At 39.1% G+C, this 19706-nt stretch overlaps 1 protein-coding gene across 9 annotated transcripts in view; it reads right to left on the minus strand.

Annotated features, from left to right (window-relative positions):
* Window positions 1-19706, minus strand: part of mcf2l2 (MCF.2 cell line derived transforming sequence-like 2) — a 91937-nt gene that overhangs the window by 3268 nt on the left and 68963 nt on the right. For 4 of the 9 annotated variants that reach the window (XM_052101175.1, XM_052101174.1, XM_052101179.1 and 1 more), the window contains exons 27-33: window positions 13915-14010; window positions 11587-11670; window positions 10021-10092; window positions 6912-7001; window positions 6527-6642; window positions 3992-4107; window positions 2888-3066 (exon numbers count right to left, since the gene is read on the minus strand). In XM_052101175.1, coding sequence (XP_051957135.1) covers window positions 2888-3066; window positions 3992-4107; window positions 6527-6642; window positions 6912-7001; window positions 10021-10092; window positions 11587-11670; window positions 13915-14010 — 753 coding nt within the window. The remainder of the gene's footprint in view (window positions 1-2887; window positions 3067-3991; window positions 4108-6526; window positions 6643-6911; window positions 7002-10020; window positions 10093-11586; window positions 11671-13914; window positions 14011-19706) is intronic. The other 5 variants (XM_052101176.1, XM_052101182.1, XM_052101180.1 and 2 more) reach the window with 4 other exon arrangements.

Consider the following 19706-nt stretch of genomic DNA (forward strand, 5'->3'; position numbering starts at 1 on the left):
GGAATGTGGAGCATGTTGTTATTACAGGAGGAAAGTTTCAAGAGATCACGGCAAGGTTTCATGGATTGGAGTGCATGCCTATGAGGTGATGTCGTGCGCATTAGTTCATCACCTCCTACCAAAAGCAGTGCTCAAACAGATGACTCTGTCAGTCTCGCTTTCCACTGACACGGACAGATCTTATTTTATAGCCGGTTTGTATCAGGTAGATATCTTGTGTGTTTCATGCTCATGTGTTTTAGTGAGAAGGGACTGAGTGACATCAGAGGTCAAAGTGCACCATCTAATGCAGTGGTTCTCAACTGGTTTTACTTCAGGATCCAGATTTCACATTGGACATCAAGTAGCGACCCAACAAAGTAGTTGCTTAACATACAAAAAAATGTCCTTACAATATTAAAAAAAAAATATATATATATATATATTAAAATGGACTGCATAGGCCCAACCATGTGCAAAATTATTAGCATTACATACTGTAGGCTTAATAGAAAAACTGGCTTTTTAGTTTTATAAGTACATTGTCAATACAGCATAGTTATATTTGTTATATATGGTTGGAAAGGTCAAGCAGCCGGAATTGAGGTTATTGCTATTGAGACTCATTGGGACTTCCTCTTTGACTGCCTGTTGGACTTCAGAGAGTTGGCTGATAACATTTGCTGGGCACACAGTGGCCATTGCTCTCTCAAGTTTACTCTTTTCCATCCTATCATTCTGATATGTGGGAATGTGGCATGACCTTTAGATGACCTCATTGGGAAATTACCATTATTTATAGTGGCTACAACTACAAATAGACACATACGCGAACACACACTACGTGTTAAAGTACATATTTACATAGAAAGTTGGCATGAATGTGACAGCATAGTCTTGTACTGTGACTTGTTATACTTCATCTAAAACCATGCAAGAGATCAAGCTGACAAATAAAGGGGTGTTTTATCACAAAACCTGCCAAGAAAAAGTCCTGCTCATATTTTAATCCAATATCAATAGAAACTATACATACATATACTTGTTTTTAATTAAATGTTTTCTTTACAAACTGTTTTTAAACACACTAGTGCTGGGAAACCTTTGCTACAAAACATTACTGATTGGTTTAAATTTGAACTCATTCTTACTGATGCTTCTCAGACTGTAACTCTCAAGTGTAACCCAGTAGGCCACCCTTATTGTTGCTGCTTAAAGGTGTTCAGAAAAGGTGAAAAACTTAGTGACCAGTTTCAGGACATAAAATATCCACTTCTTCCTATATATTAATATAAATTTTTACCTAAAATCTCGACCTAGAGACCATATTCCCACAAACACATGCACAAAGTAATTTGTTTGTAACAGTGTTGAGACAGTGACCTTTTCTAGACATTTTTGTTGTAGCTGCTTCGTCAGATATTCATCTGACCTTATAGATTTCTATAAGTTGACCTGATTTTTCCCAGAATTGTTTTATCTGTCCGATTCAGCAGACAGCCGGAAATACAGAGCGGATTCTCCTACTGCTACGGCCTTATGCTGCATACAGCGTTGCAAATGAGTCGAGTAATGAGATCTCAGCGCTGCGTGTGTGTACGGTGTCATGCATGCATATCTTGTGTTTGGAAGTCTGTGTGTGTGTGTGTGTGTTACTGTAAGTCATGTCTCTGTGCTCACTGGGGACCCTCCAGGCGACAGGGGGTCCTCAGCTGATTAGCCAGGCTCAGTTAAAACACACACACACACACACACACACACACACACACACACACGTAGAAACATGGCTGGTTCACATTCTGGCAGCATTGTTTAGTTTAAGTTTTCATGGTTTCATGCTCTCGGCAGCCAGTAATTCACTGTACAAAACACATTGTGGTCAGCACAACCATGAATCAACATTGTAAGTGAACATTTAATGTTGCCTGGGTTGTTTTTCTTTTGTCTTGTGTAGATTTGTTCATGGTGTTCCAGGATGAATGGATTAAAAGGAATTAAATTCATGAAACCTGTCCATGTTGGCACCAACTTAATTTTGGCAAGCATCTACCAAGTGACAGATGAATTTGTGCCAAAATACCGTAGAGCTTATTTGAATGCACAGCCTTTGATGTCAACAACAAAAGATATAGGATACATTTTCTCCTCTATTTTATAATTGGTAGCACTATTTGTTTTGCTCTCCTAACTCAAAAATAGTAGACAAAAGCATGCACATCCAAACACAAAATAAGTTGTAGACGCTTGACCAAAAATGGAAAAACAATACAATAAGGTTCCATTTGTTAACATTATTTAACAACATTTGTTAACATGAAATAGCAATGAACAACACATTTACAGCATTTACTAATCTTGGTTAATGCTATTTTCAACATATAGTAACACATTTTTAAGAACTAATGAACAGTTGTATTTTTATTAACTAACATTAACAAATATTTATAATCACTGTTTGTCAACAAATAGAACCTTTTTGTAAAGTGTTACCAATTTCTTAAAAGTTAAAAAAGTCGGTCCACCACACCTCCAAGGAATTTGTATTATATATAATTTGATATAATTCCACATAAAATTTCAAGCCTCATGGACCTTCATCAGACCTGTTTATTGTTTCTTTTAAATTATTTGGCTCTCCTAACAATAAATAATTAAGCTATATTGACAATAGTTAATTAAAAAAAAAAAATATTAATTAGCATGTTGCAAATAACAATTTTTTTTTTTCCCACTGCTGTCTGACCCTATCAGATCAGACCTTTAAACAATTTTTTTGGGTTTGCAACCCACCAGTTGAAAACCACTGATTTAATGCATCTCCATGAAAGTGATATGTATGTAATCCACCTATAGTAGCTTGTACATGTACTGCATGTGTCAGGTAACTACGAATGAATTTTATGGAGACCATCAGTTTGGACTGGGCTCCATATGGTCATGATGATGTCAGTCATGCCCTTCTGCTGCTCTTCCTGGGATTGGTGTGTTGTACCAGAGTTACTGTTAAGGTCTACTCCCTCTGCTGTGGATTGCAGGACAGTGGGTGGAACCAGACCTGTCTTCTGAGTTCTAAGGTTCTTGACTAGCCTAGAACATGAGAGAGAACGTTCATCTTCAACGGCAGTACTTACATTTAGGAATGTGCCCAAAAACCTGGAGCTCAAGGAAGCTGAATACCAGAGGTTGCCTTAACCTGAAATTGTATGGCATTTACTGAATGTTTAAAACATTTACGAAAAATTCTAAATGATATTCGTAATTTCGACAGATAGCAAAAACAAGAAACTCTTGGTTGGCCCTGCACTCTGACCACAGAACGAATTGAGGATATGGTTTTATGTTATTATGTTATAAAAGATAATCAGGACATTTACATTTATGCATTTGGCAGATGCTTTTATCCAAAGCAACTTACATTGCAATTATTACAGGGACAATCCCCCCGGAGCAACCTGGAGTTAAGTGACTTGCTCAAGGACACAATGGTGGTGGTCGTGGGGATCGAACCAGCGACCTTCTGATTTACAGTTATGTGCTTTAGCCCACTACACCACCACCACTCCGAAGTGAAGATATTATTTTTTGATGACTGATGATGGCAGAATGTAAGTTATCTTGTTTATTACAGGGCTATTTACCAAATAAGTAAATGAATGGACATTAAATATTGATTTAAGTTAAAATCCATTTATTATGTAAGAAGAAAGAGACCACAGAGCATAAGAGGCTTGAAACTAGCACAGCTATGTTGGAAATTGGTTGCCTGGGACAAAGGTCAATTATAGAGTTTAGAGGTCAATTTTATACTAAAACATTCGACAAAAGAACGCTGCGATTGACCAATAAGAATCAAGAATTCCAGAGAGCCATGTAACTACTTTAAATGAATAACTAATAAAAGAACCACCTTTAACAGATGAGTTTCATTAGTGACTGTCAGGTCTTTAGTGAAGTGCTCTAGAATGAAAGGTGTTCGAGTGTACCTGCTGCATCTTACGACTTTATTACTCACCAATGGCCATTCTCTGATTCTTCCAGGAATTGCACCAAATCGCCAGCCTCCACAGACAGATCCTGTGCGGTACCTGATTCATACATCAGCTGTACCTGATAGTGATCATGTCCCCCCTTAAGAGAGACAGAGAGGAAGGGCATGGTTTAGTTCAGGACCACAGCACCAGTAGTTGGGCTAAACCAATACATATTATCTCTTGATTATTCAAGGGCGCCCTCTGGTGATAAGGACTGAGTATATGAGGTTTAATTCCCTCTGGCCGATTTTTAAGATGTTCTGACTGCTGCATAAGTATGATTAAGCCTCCTAAAGCAGGTCTTCCCCTACTAATACATCAGACAGGGGAACAAAAGTTAAACAGTTTAAAACAATTGTACATTCTAGTTTCTTCGAAAGAGGCACCCGTTGCTTTGATTACATTTCTGCACATTCTGAGCATTCGCTCAAAAAACTTCATGAGGTATCCATTGGGAGGCTTTTTAAACCGTATAGGAGTTCTCATGTATGCTGGGCACATGTTGGCAGCTTTTCCTTTACTATCCAGTCCAACTCATCTATTCACCTAATGTGACACTGCATACACATGCATGGATGTTGTATTTTGGATTTGCTTTAAACAATGCATAATTTATATTCATTTAAACCAACTGATCTCAGTTCAGGAAACTCTGTGCTGTCAGTAAATAGTTATACTTTCCACTCACGGAGTCATGTGACAAAACAACATGGCGCCGACCAAAGCGGAGTTTTAGTTTTTACATCGAAAGCTTTTTAAGTCAGAATATTAGAGTCTCTATTTTCATCCAATGTGCCATTTTAAACATTTGTATGATTTATCGCAAACGCTGATAAACACAATGTATTCTAATGTGTTCTTTAGCACATCTTTTCCTTAGAAATTCTATATTTACTGTGCATTATCACATTAAGAATCAAATGTTGTTTCAGAGGCTTTATATGGAGTTAAGATGAAAATATGGTGCATTTTCAACTGTTCTGAGACCAGTGCAGACAGACAGCTAAGTCATTCACTAAGCAGGGAGCATCCTTTAGCTCTCTAAATACATTCAAACCAAACTTCCTAACAAACGTTCCGTTTCAGGCTGCAGATGATGTTTGGACCACTCAAAATGTTTGGATAGAAATCAATATTTAGATTCAGAATTTATAATGTATAATTTTATTTTAACATCAAAAAGAGAAATGGAAAATGCACACAACAGTCATGCTCGGGTCTCAGGAAGTTAAAAATGTTCCTATCTTCATATGTATGTAAAATGTATTGTGTCTTCAAATTTTAAGCATTTAACCCATGGATGGTCTTAATGATCAAGTCACTAATTTGAACCTGCTGGGTCAAATTGGCCCATTTTTAATCTTTAATTTCAAAAGCTTGTAATAACATTTCTGTAGGTATCTCTTTACTTTGATCTTAAAACATTCCACTAGATGCCAGCAAACACTTCAAAAACTTTTTTTTCTCTCTATCGCCCTTCTATCACAATATACAGATCTGAAAGGCAGATGGTGCCCCAACATGCTTTGTGACTGTGCCCATTGACAGACAGTCTTTTTTGGTTAGCCCCGCCTCTTCCCCATGTTTTGTGAAATATCTCTGGAAGGACTACAAATGTGACCTTGGTGTCATTTGAAAGCTAAGAACCTCAGCTTTGCAATGATGTAAATTTTCAAACAATGATTTGTTTATAATATTTTTTGCTGCACTGCATTTTTTTTCTCTGCACATTGGAGACATAGCAGTATGTTATTTACCCAGGCAAGCTGAAAGACAAGTAGAAATAGACTCCATTTGTAGAAAACAACCTAAAGTAGGAGAAGATATTACGTTTGTGGCAACTTGGGGTTTACAGAAGCAGTGATTGGAGCAGACATGAGACTCTTTTTTTTTTTACTGAAATTCTTTTGATTATTGGAACAAAATAATTTAAGAACTAATCACTGTAATGTGCATTTATTCTATATTTTAAAAACAGGTGATCAATTGTTCATTATATCTCATTTGAACATGTCAAACATATTTGAATAAACACTGAATTAACAGGAAACTAACTTTTGAACAAATACATCTTGTGTTTGCATTTGTGTCGGTTGTCAATGAGTGTGTGTTTGTATATATGAATGTAGGTATGTTTGCACGTACAGTATGCATTTATTTATGTGTGTGCATATGTGGAGGGGTGTGTGTGCGTGCAATTATGAGTATTAGTAAGTCTTTATATGAACTGGGTCAAAATGACCCGGAGGTACAAAGTAGGTACTTTTTTTTATAGATGTGTCTATAAATACATGCAATTTAAAAATGTGGAGGATGTCATGAAGTTTCAGACCAAACACTTAAGAGTTAAGCTGATGTAAATCAGTGTTAAATTTGACCCGTGAGTCCATCCACGGTTTATGAAAAACCTTAACATCAAAAGTTTTAAGGATCATGGTAAACAAAAATGTGAGGGATTAAACAGAATAAGTCAAATATACAGTACGTGGAGATACAATGTAGTTCTTTGGACATACATTTTTGTTATGGCCATCATCCTCTCCATCTGAGGAAATTGAGAGCTCCTCAGCACTGGATGGAATTGTCTCAAAGTCCTCAGCGTCCATGGAGGGCAAACGCCGTTGACTCCATCCTAGAAAATAATAAACAACATAATAGTTAACATTATTCAGTTCAAACCTTATGAGAGATGAGCAGAGATAGTGAGGGAATAGTCTAGCACTTGAGTTTGCCAGCAGTTTTCTGTTAAAGGGAGTAAAGTTGTAGACACACTCAATGAAAGTAATTGTACTGATTCTGTCAGCATTCGACATTGAATGAAGAACAGAAATTTGACAAAACACCAGAGAAAACCCAGAGTGGCAAAAAATGAGTGGCATTCATCATCTTTCACATGATTACCTGGTTGAGAAGCGGACCTCGGCACAGCAGGCTTGGTACCAGCAGTACCTTTACTTTTGCTCTCAGCAGGCAGTGTACCTCGCATGGTGTCTGTGAGGAAATTCACTGTCTTTTTAAAATAATCTCTTTAATGGTAACGTTGCATGGAAACCACATAGCAGCATGCAAGAATCAACCACCATCAACTGTCAAATCCAAGAAGAAACCTCACGAGATGACTCTTAGTCATGCACACTAAAAGACAATTATTCTACCAACAGCATGATAAAACAACTAGTACTCAGATGGCAGGGGGGGAGAAAATATTACATTTGGTGGGTGACACAAACGTATATATATTAAATAAAATTAAAAGCCACCGCAACACCACAAAACATGCATAAACACTTTAAATAAAATCTAAAACGGTAAACACAATTAAAATAAACACCAAAAATGTAGTCAACTGCAAAAATAAAAACATCTTAAACCAGCCTAAGGTGGTTTGCTGGTCTTAATGGTTAGTTCATGCAAAAATGTGAGCACTTTGCTTCCAGAGATCACAAAATTAGATGTTAAGCAGAATGACAGCCTCGGTCAACATTCACTTTAATTTTATGGAGAAAAAAAAAAGATGCAATAAAAGTGAATGGTGACTGACATTCTTCCTAACAAATTATTTTGTTTTCTAAAGAAGTAAGAAAGAAAGTCATATGGGTTTAAAACAGTATGAAGGTGAGTACCAGCCATCCACTTCAGGCTGGTTTAAAGCAATAGTTCACCCAAAACTGAAAATTCTCTCATCATTTACTAACCCTCATGCCATCCCAGACTTGTATGACTTTCTTTCTTCAGCAGAACACAAATAAATATTTTTAGAAGTATTTCTTAGCTCTGTAGGTCAATACAATGCAAGTGAATGGGTGCCAATATTTAGAAGCTCCAAAAATCACATAGGTCAGCATGAAAGTAATCCATTTGACTCCAGTGGTTAAATCCATGCCATGATAGGAGTGGGTGAGAAACAGATCAATAATTTATTCATTTTTTACAATAAATTCTCCTCCCTGCTCAGTCAATCTCCACTTTAAATTTAACCTTTACATTCTTCGTCTTGTGTTCTTCTTCTATGGATTTATTGGTGGGTTGCATACCAACTTTAAGGTCTTCCTGTTTTACATTCATTCCAATTTCTTTTCCATTTCTGGTTGCAAGCTTCTTTAATGATACTTTTTCCTTCCATCCTTCTTAATGCAAATGTAATAGTAGGGATGTTTAGTTTAAGTGACTCTTTAGCCATTTTATCAGATCTTTCATTTCCTGGTATATCAGCATGTGCTGGTACCCAAACAAATTGTATTATTGTTCCAGCTTGCCTTAATCTATACAAAATATTCAATATTTCTATATAGATATCATATCTAACTGTTTGATATGTTTGTAGGCTTATAAGTGATGCCATTGAATCTGAACATATCACAACTTTATTTGGCATCACTTCTTCCACCCAACTAAGAGCCATCTGAATTTCCACCAATTCTGCTGTATACACTGAATTCCCATCTGTTAATCTCCCATATTTTCCTATTTTAAATTCTGGAACATAAAATTCTGATCCAGTATGACCTATCTCTGGATTTCTTGATCCATCTGTGTATATTGGAAGAAATGCATAATAAACTGTTCTGATATACTCAATTGTATAGCTCTTAATATCAATTTGTCCTTTTTTAACACTCTCATGAATTTGTAAATCAACTTCAGGTTGGATAAAAAAACCAGGGGGGGATTTGAGAAATGGTAGTCGTTAATGAAAATAATATATTATTTAGCAACATTTCTGTTGCCCATTCCTTTGCATTCCATGCAAATCCTGTTCCTGTTAAGTTTATTGTTTCCCAACTCCCCTCTATTATTGCTTTTGTAAAATGATCCTGTTTATGCCCTAGTAAATTGATCCAGTAAGCAACAGATAATTTTTGACGTCTTATTTCTAATGGGGACTCTCCTGTTTCCGCTTGCATTGCTGAGACTGGAGTTGTTTTAATTGCTCCTGTGATACATCTCAAAGCTCGTGCTTGAATAAAATCTAACCTTTGTAGCATACTTTTGGAAACAGAGAATCTAAATCCCCATTCCATTGACCATTTCTCTACATTCTCAATTGCTTCTTGTATTTTTTTCACTATATATTTAAAATGTCTTCCCCTCTTCTACATTGCTCCATCATCTGCATATAATGTTGTTTTAAGTCCTGGATGAATTCCTTCAAATATATCATTGATCATTATGTTAAATAATACAGGACTTATGGCACTTCCCTGTGGTGTTCCATTTTCTACATTCACCATCTGAGATAATGTATTGCCTACCTTGACTTGAATCGAACGTCCAAATAAGAAACTTAAAACCCAATTATAAAATCTTCCTTCAATTCCAATTCTTTGCAACTTTAATAGTTCTTCTTTTGTTTTTGGTTATTCACATTCTTAAAGCATATGCCCCCTACTGGGCAGGGGAATAATTTCTAGCAAGACTAGGCTTAAATATTGATCTGTTACTCACCCACACATAACACATCACTTCTGAAGATTTGGATTTAACCACTGGAGTCTTATGGATTACATTTATGCTACCTATATGTGCTTTTATAGCATCAACATTTTGGCACCTATTAACTTGCCACGTAGGGAGGGACTTACAGAGCTGAAATATTCTACTAAAATTAATTTGTGTTCTGTAGAAGAAAGAAAGTCATGCACATATGGGATGGCATGAGGGTGAGTAAATGATGAGAGTATTTTCATTTTTGGGTGAACTATCCCTTTCAGCTGTTTTCCAACCCCATCAGAGTGGTATAGATTTATGGATGCAAACAAAAATGTTGCCATTTCAGGTCTAGTAGAGGCAACTAAGAAACGTCCTATGTTTTTGAGACCACATTTTTGCTCTCTATCCACAGCGCTCTTGTGTGAGGCACTTTGTTCCAGGAAAACAGTCCCTGCAATTAGTGTACTGTTCCTTTGAATAAAAACCATTTGGTATAAACAGTAAATGATTACAAAAACAAACCAACAACGACTACATTACAGTGTTCAGCATGCAGCATGCCATGCCGCCCATGTGGTACCTTCATAACCAAATGGTGTGGGGTCACTCTTGATTTGATGCCTCTTGCTCTTAAGGCTAGAGGAGACAGGAACTGAACACAAAACACATTTTTTTTATATATATAATTCTAGTTCATCTAATATTATTTCCAACTAATCTTTCATTATTTCCCTGCAGTTGTGATGCTTTGTCACCATAAAAGGGAATAATGGGGCTACCAGAAACAAAAGGCTCATGTGAATCTAGATTCTCATTCACATTCCCAAAACTGCACAGTGGGGATACACTGCTAAATGTCATGCCACATACCAAATATCAGCTTATCAAGAGTCAATATTTATTTTTCAATATGTCAGTCCCTTTGTTTTTTGGGTGATTAATTTGATGTGTAGTACAAGGTTTGATTTTCATCTTGAGTCTTATCAAGATGATTTCAATCTTCCTCTTCTCTCCTTTCCCTTCAAAACATAGCTCAATTATTTTGGAAGGGAAGGAAGCAAAGTAATTTAATAAACACTGTTTCTGCACTCTGTTTGTCTTAAACTAGCCTAAGATAATTTGTTGGTCTAAGCTGGTTTCCAAGCCTGGCCAGCGAATAAGTACCCAAAATCCCTTTAAAAAGGGCAAACAGACCGGCCTGACCATGCTAGGAGAGCTGTCAAGACCAGCAAACCAGCTTAGGTTGGTTTTAGCTGTTTTATTTTTCAGCAGGGCACTGCAAGCGAGCAATACATTATAGAATGCTAACTAGCTATGCTAACTAGAATGCAAACTAGCTTGCAACATTACATGCTTGCAATTTTGGCAGCTGTGTTGATTATAATTACATTGCAAGCATTCTAATTTGTTGTTGCATTGCTTGAAACGTAGACAAGATGCAACTCATTTGTACTTGCTAACAATGGGCCAGGAATCGGCTGGCTAGCATGTACCCGTTATCCCCTACTGGTAAATAACGGAACTACACCAAATAGAGACAAAAAGCCTTTTTACCCATTGACGACCAATCAAAAACAACAGTGACGAAACTGCAAAGTTAAAGGTGCACTCAGTATGTTTTTCCTTATTAAAAAAATCTGTACTCCTTAAGTAATGAATTGTAATTTTGAAACATATGCATAAAATCATGACCACTCACATGAGATGAAGACTCCGGTCACATCAGTAACTTAATAAAAACCTGTTTTATTCAACATGGAGAGGTTCCATTCATGGGGGCTGCCATGTTAGAATCACATGACCAGCAGAATACTACTCGCTTAATCTCAGCAACCTGCCCTGTTAAAGGACTCACTTGTGGATCAAATTAATTATGGCTGACTGTGAATTTTTACATTGGCATCTTTATCTGAAAATGATTGCGTTTGAATGATGCTGCATCCAGGCCACTTACAGTGTAAATCTATGAAAACATGAACAAAAACTTACTGAGTGCTCCTTTAAGCACCGCTATTGAGATGAATAAGGGATGCTAATGGATAGATCTCATCAGTAATATAAGAACTTCTCGCCTGCTAAACATAGCTCAATAAAGGTGCTTATAGGTGACCGTGTAGGCAGGCAAAACCACAAGCAGTTTTGGTACCTTTAGTGCGCTGAGCAGAGGCCGAGCTGACAGATGAAGCTAAAGAAAAGCGCCGTGTTATATCTGTCTCCTTTGGCGCAGATTCTGAAGTGAGAAGCAGGAAGGGGTTAGTAGTTAGCCTAATGTTAGAGAAAAACAGGATGAAGTGTTGGTATGAGAGACTGAGGAGACATGGGAAGAAAACTCATTTACGGTGGATTACATTATCAAAAGGCTGTCTTACGCCTGAACTTTTATTTCTCTTTTTAGGTGCGCATTCTCTATTAGTAGCAGAGGGAACTTAAGTTTGACATTTATTTTTCACCACACATTTAGGCTGCTTTACTTAGGTCTGCCAGAACCTGAAACATTGACCATCATCTATAACTCTCAAAAAAATTGAATGGCATCTAAGCTAATATTATTCTATTTGTTTCCATGTCTCAACCTCGGGACTCCTATCCTTTGACTTCACAGTTAAAGCTGGGGCTTTGTAGTTAGTGCACATGTTCCAACACATTACTAATGTGGTTGATGCAAGTTCTAGTTTCATTTCATTACCTGACACCAATTCTCATCCTATAAACTAAAAACAAGGTCAGGCAGTACATGCTATCCCAGATGTGTAAGTCTTTCTTCTGCTAAACACAAACAGACATTTATAGAAGAATATTTCAGCTCTGAAGGCCTATAATTTCTCCTCCCTGGTCAGTAGGTCATGATATGCACGAAGAATGGGAATCACCAAAAGTTTTTAATTGAAAATGGAGATTTAAAGTAAAATAGGACTTAAATATTCATCTGTTTCTCACCCACACCTATTATATTGCTTCTAAAGATATGGATTTACCCTCTGGAGTCTTATGGATTAATTTTATGCTGCCTTTATATGGTTTTGGAGCTTCAAAAAGTTGGTAATCATTAACTTGCATTGTGAGGACTTACAGAGCTGAAACATTCTTCTAAAATTCTTAATTTGTGTTCAGCAGAAGAAAGAAAGTTATACACATCTGGGATGGCATGAGGGTGAGTAAATTATGAGAAAATAAATTATCCCTTTAAAAGTTAATCTTATGAACACAGGGTGACAGCAGGTCTTGCAAACGAAATGTTTTCATTTTGGTTTGTTCTGGGCAGAAACTGCATTTTCACTCCATCCTTCCGTGGCCTCTTTTCCAAATGGTAACCAGTTAGAAGGAGATCAAAAACTTTTAAAGGAGATTTCAGTTACATTTCACAAAAGCAAAACAAAATAAATAAATAAAAAATCTGTTTAATTCTCCTGTGACACAGACCCACAATGGATGGCTTAAGAGAAAAATGGCTGTCCTCATGACCCTGCATCAAAATAACTTTCCTTATGATATTAAATGTATAAAAATCTAAACTCAGGGACAGCTGTGGCTCAGTTGGTAGAGCGGGTTGGACATTAATCGCAGGATTGGTGGTATGAATCCTGGCCCACACGACTCCACATGCCGGAGTGTACTTGGGCAAGACACTGAACCCCAAGTTGCTTCCAATGGCAGGCTAGCGCCTTGCATGTGTATGAATTTGTGTATGAATGGGTGATTGAGTCACAGTGTAAAGTGCTTTGAATACCGTTAAGGTTAAAAAGCCACTATATAAGTGCAGACCATTTAACTTTAAAATCATATGTTCTCTCACCAGGCTGACATGGGTAGTAATTATGTTAGACAGATTTTCCCGTAGCTCTTCATACTGACATTTTTTCAGGGAATGAATGAAGCAGGGTTTCTGCACTAAACTGCAGAAAAAATTTTTTTTGTCAATTTTGTCCCAAGGTGGCATCATGATCATAATCTACTGTACATAGATATCTTCTACCAAGGGGCATTGCATGCACAGGTCAAAAGGAACTTTTTCTTTAACGGTAACTTTGGAACTTTAACAGAGGACATCTGTAGGCCCTCTCTAGGCAATACAAATAAATGGCAAACAATATTTAAGAACATCATCCTTATAAATGTTATTACCATTTTGAAAATGTCAAGAGCATTGTGTAAGCTCTCTGAAACACTACATTATGGCATTTGCTTTGCTTGAAGAATCTTAGCTCTTTCACTGTCTTCTGTGTAGATGCTGAAGCTAGCCTGCTTTGCATATATTCAAATTCCTTAGAGAATTTAAAAGTTCTTCAATGACAGTGTGTTTGAGGTTCCTACATTTCTTCCAGAAGTCGCACACATCGGAACAAACAACATAAGTGATCTGTGAGACTGACAGAGAGTGATGACAATGAACTTGAACACAGGGAAAACAGCCACACATCAGGATGAGCATTTGGATGATTCCAAACAGAGATGAGCTGTGATGATGTGCCTTTACCTGCGGGGAGAGACCTGCGGTTTGACAGGCCCTGTAAGGTGAAGCGCTTTCTAGAAAGAGCAAAGCACTCTGAGCCAAGGCTGGCTGAAGCGTCAGCTATAAGAGGAGAGGAGGAGAGGACTGTGGTTAAACCGGCAGGTAGAAAAGCGTAAAGAGAGTCAGGTAAATAGAGGGAATGCTGCATTGATGTTGCATCATAACCAAAGTGAGACGCTCCAAAAGCATCCATCTGACACATATGTGAAAAGCACTAATAATACATCTACCTCGGAAAGACTCGATGGATTCAATTGCAAAATGGATTACTGTGGAATGTATGCCAATGATAGACTTAAATAAAATGGGAATAAACAATTTGTATTGCCTGTATTGCCTCATCTAATATATTTTAATTATCTGAATTATATATGTGTCAAAATCGCAATTAACGCATTTACCGTTAACACATCATAAACCAGCATATACACTTGTTGGAAGGGTGGAACCTTTGTGATGTGTCTGTCCTAGAGTCATTACACTGACGTACACTTCACAACACACAAAACAAAAGTCCTTCTGTCTCAGTGATAAAATGAAGGAGAAATGACCTCTTAATGCTCTTTGATGTACAAAACAAGCCCAGATGGGACTTGTGATAAAAATTACGTATTTTATAGCCTATGTAAGGCACATTTTAATTACCACAGAAGCACGTCAAGTCTTAACTAGGGATGCACCGAAATTTCGGCCGAAAATGGCACTTTCAGCACTTTCGGTTTTCGGCCGAAAGAGAAAAAAGGCCGAAAATATGAGCCGAAAATATATACCTCCTCGCCCCGCCCCTCAGTGCTCAGATTTCAATCTCGATCGATCTAGCCCTTATCACAGCGCTACCAAACAAAGGCCGAACATGTCAGCGGTGTGGAAATTCTTCAAAGTTTCTGATAAGGACATCAAATTTGCGATCTGCAGTGTTTATTCAGCAGAACTTTCAAGATACATATATATATATATACAGAATACAGCAAGAGATTCTACAGGAAAATGTCACAACTAGCGCAGCTACAACACAACTTGAGACGTATAGCTGAACTACGCCAGAAGCGACAATCTCCTTGACTACGGTCGCATAAACAAACACCGCATTCCTTTGCTTGCGCGGATTGCGCACAGGTATTTATCTGCCCAAGCACCAGCACAGAGATTGAGAAACTGTTCAGTGCAGCATCTCATGTTCTTGATGAGCTTTCTGACAGGAGAGACTGTCAGAACGTTTAGTAACTTTTGTTCTTGAAGAGAAACCTGTCACTTGTACTTAAATAGAAAGCGGTCCAAATTTATGTGTATAGCAATTACATTACACTTGTTCTTCACTTCAGGATACATCTGTCGACCGTTTACAGTTGAGGTTGGATTTAGTTCAATTACTGCTGTTTTGCACTGTTGTTTTGCACAATCATTTTCACTTAAAGTGTACATACGTTTACATAAACAGAATAGAGCACTGATCTATATATATATATATATATATATATATATATATATATATATATATATATATATATATATATATATATATATATATATATATTATAGATATATATATATATAGATCAGTGGAATAGAGGCCCTCTGCCATTCTGTGTTCTGCCAGTTGTTTTAATTAAAATTACTGTTGCATATTTAAACGTTTTGAAAGATGTTAGCTAAGTTCATTTCTTGACTCTTCTTTTGCATATAATAGTTTTCTAAAACTTTACATTATTTGGATAATTGTTAATAAAATCTGTAAAATTAGATTTTTACAGAACTGAAAGAAGAATAATATTTAATATAGTTTTAATATATTTTTTGTCCAATTTTGGTGTGCTACTTTCAATAAAAGTGTGATTTATTTTATTGGTTTGTAGTTTTTCAATTCAGATTAATTAAATTCATGAAATTAATGAAAAAGTATAAAATTAATACAATTATACACAACATTTCTTCTTTTTTTTTAAATAGGTAAAAATTTCGGTTTCGGTTTTCGGCCAAGTGCATCCTGGATTTTCGGTTTCGGCCCAGAATTTTCATTTCGGTGCATCCCTAGTCTTAACTATCAACAAAACGCAGATTGAGACTTTTTGTCTGCAAGTGCTTTTCATGTGGAGTTCAAAGCTGGCATTGACGCCCAAAAGCGAATCATGAACGCAGCTGCACGATTGCTGTAGCAAAGTGGAGAGCCATAGTCTGCCGGCTGATTGATATTGTGGAGGATGAGAGTTTAAGAGATTTAATACCTACTGCAATAAAAATACAATCTATGGGGGGACTAGTTATTTCAATTAGTCAACCTCCCAATTAGATTTTGGAAATGTTTAATGCTAATTGAATTTAGCTTTTTTAGGTCCCTCTGGGGCCGTGGAAGGTTATGTTTTAAAAATGTTCATAAAGCATTATACAGTATTTTTACATATTGTTTTGATTTCTGGATGTAAATTAATGCATTGTGACAGGAAAAGAAGTATGTGTAAATTTGTAGCACTTAAAAATCTGTGATTAATCATGATTAACTACAAAGAAATTATGATATTAATCATGATTACAATTTTTAACTGACTGACAGCACTAATCTATATACTGTATATTCTGTATATTAAATATTCTTATAATTATTTATTCATTATATATTTAATTACTTTTATTTATGGACCTTTTCTGTAAATATAGATATTCGTTATTATCTCATGTATTTAATTCAATAAAATATTTTTATCATTGACAGCCCTTGTTTAATTATTCTGTGTTTCTTGTAGTAATTAACTATATATCAATACAAATGTTTTCCTGTTACACAACTGGTAAAGCATGGCACTAGCTATAACAAAAACGTCTCGGTTACTGTCGTAAGCTACATTCCCTGATGGAGGTAACAAGACGTTGTGTCGATCCAGTGACACTAGTGGTCGCTCGTGGGAGCCCCAAAACACCTTTAAATATTTGAGAAAAGGCCAATGAGAATTGGTGAGTAGAATTTGCATGCCAATCCCCTAGACATACGGTATAAAAGGGAGCTGGAATGCAGAGTTCATTCAGGTTTCGTACTGAGGAGCCGAGACAAGTTCCCGGACATTACAGTGGTGTAGTACAGCCTGTGGCAAGAGGGACACAAGGTCTCATTCCCTCCATCAGGGAGGTTACGACAGTAACCGAGACGTTCCCCTTCTGTCACTCACTCAACGTTGTGTTGATGTAGAAACACCACAATGGCTGAACTGTGTTACATGCACTGCCTTTGCAGGTGTAAGCAATCTACTGCGAGCATATTAACAGAAGTACTCGGACTTCACGTAGCCTCCCCAGATGCCCCAAAAATGTTTGTGTAGTTTCCCACATCTCTGGGGGTGAGACATATCTAGTATGGGCGCCAGCCGCAACCTTTTCTCTCTAAGTTTTCTCTCCACAGAGTAATAGATTCGGCTGGGGCCTTTAAATGCTCATAAAATGCACAGGGGAAGGTGTTCTTTTCCTTTCCTATTCATTCTGGGGGAAAAGGCCCCACGGAGACCACATCCTGCCCCAAAGGGGGGTGGTAAACGTGGCAAATACGTCATATGGGCTCAAGGCCGCACATGGAAGAGGCGCGGCGGTAAGTCCTGCCCTTCGAAGGGGAGGAGCTCTGCAAGCACAGCAACCGGGGCAGAGAGGGCTCTGCCCAAGGGTGACGCCTATGGACCTATGCACATTTATTGGAGTGGTGGTGGCGTAGTGGCTAAAGCACAGGGCGGTTAATCAGAAGGTCACAGGTTCTAACCCCACAGCCACCACCATTGTGTCCTTGAGCAAGGCACTTAACTCCAGGTTGTTCCGGGGGGATTGTCCCTGTAATAATTGCACTGTAAGTCGGATAAAAGTGTCTGCCAAATGCATAAATGTAAATGTACCCCAGTACAGGGCATGTTAGCACATCACGGAATTCTGCCGCTGAATTTAGGAGGAAGGACATCCAGGGTTGCCAGACAACACGCATAGGACAGAAGAGTGCATGGCTTCACCTCGTAGAGGGGAATGGTGCTATGCGCAAGCAGTACACCCGGCCAGCTATCCCGTATTATGAAACGTACCTGTTTGCTGAAAGAACACAGGATGAAATTGGCTCAACCTGGAGATTGTAAAATCTTGAAGGTATTGGGTGTTGTCCAGTACTCTGCTGGATAGGAGCCATTGGCCAGTGCTCATGAGGATGCCAGACTCCTTGTAGAGTTTTCTTGTATTACCTAAGTATTACCTGAAGGGGCGGGCAAGGCCTGGGCCTGGTAAGCCAACACGATGACGTTCATTACCTAGTGGGCAAGCCTCTGTTTGAGGACAGCGTTCCCTTTCTGTTGTCCGCCAAAGCAGGCAAAGAGCTACTCAGAGCATCTGGAGCTCTGAATGCAATCCAAAAATATGCGCAAAGCACGCACCGGACAAAGCAATGATAACCACTTCAGGGTATACAGCTGCCGTGTAGAAGGAGCCTGAGCGATTGTGGTTACCACTGCGGGCGTTAGACCACTTAAGTCACTTGGTCCAGGGACCAGACATGGAAATTCCAGAAGTCTGGGTGTGGGTGCCAGATGGTGCCCCGTCCCTGAGAAAGAAGATCCTTCCTCAGGAGAATTTGCCAGGGAGGTGCTGTCGTGATGAGCATGAGGTCCGAGAACCAAGTCTGGGTGGGCCAATACGGCACTTGTTCCTCATCCTCCCCAACCTTGCACAAGGTATGTGCAAGTAGGCTCACTGGGGGGAACATGCATTTGTGCAGCCCTCGGGGCCAGCTGGGTGCCAGCACGTCTGTTCTGAGGGGAGCTCCCGTCAGGGCACACCAGTGGAAGCGGGCAGTGGGAGGATTCTCAGGTTTTAGCGGTGGGTCGAGAGGCATCACTCTCCTGGGGGGGCCCTACGCCGGGGCCGAGAGCATGGTTCAGGCTGGGGCAGTGCCGCTTGAACTTGTGTTGCCGCAGGGGGATGGCCTCGGCGAACAGATGGGGTGCGCACTCTTGAACTGCGCTGGGGCAAGATGTGCTGGATGGCCTCGGTCTGTTGCTTCACCGTCGAAAACTGCTGGGCAAAGTCCTCGATGGTGTCGCCAGAAAGGCCAACCAGGGAGATGGGCACATTCAGGAAACGTGCCATGTCTGCGTCCCTCATCTCAACAAACTTCATTCACAGGTGGCGCTCCTGGACCACAAGAGTGGACATTTTCTGCCTGAGTGTCCTTCATCGCACAGAGGGTGAGGTTGCCTGATGGACCTGTAAGAGGGCCATGGCGTGCAGGGCGGAGGTGGCCTGACCGGCTGCGCTATAGACTTTGGTCGGAAGAGACAACGTAGTCCTACAGGCTCGGGAAGGGTGTGCCGGGCGACTCAGTGGGCACAGTTGGACCGCTCTGCCGTCGAGGGTAGTGAGAGCGGGCGAGCTGAAGGATCAGGTTTGGGCAGTGAAAGATGCCTTCCACGAACTCGTCATGCACCTCCGGGAAGAAAGGGACTGGAGGGGACACGGCTGCAAGCTGCGCGCCGACCCGAAAGAACCAGTCGCCCGCGTCGAGCTGGCACACCCGAAGGGGACAGCCCTTCCTCGTTGTCTGACATCACCAAGGTGCTTGATCGACGTCTCATCCAAACTGCGAACTCCGAAAGAGACATTAGGGTGGCACTGAGATGAGCTGCCTGTCTCATCCCAGAACTGGACGGGAGCAAATGAGCATATCGGGGAATGAGCGGTCCACGGGGGATTACACGGCGGAACCGTACCCACAGAAGCCCCTGAATCGCCTTCAGCATCAACCG

Source organism: Xyrauchen texanus, chromosome 32 (assembly GCF_025860055.1).
Source record: "Xyrauchen texanus isolate HMW12.3.18 chromosome 32, RBS_HiC_50CHRs, whole genome shotgun sequence".
NCBI classification, from domain to species: Eukaryota; Metazoa; Chordata; class Actinopteri; order Cypriniformes; family Catostomidae; genus Xyrauchen; species Xyrauchen texanus.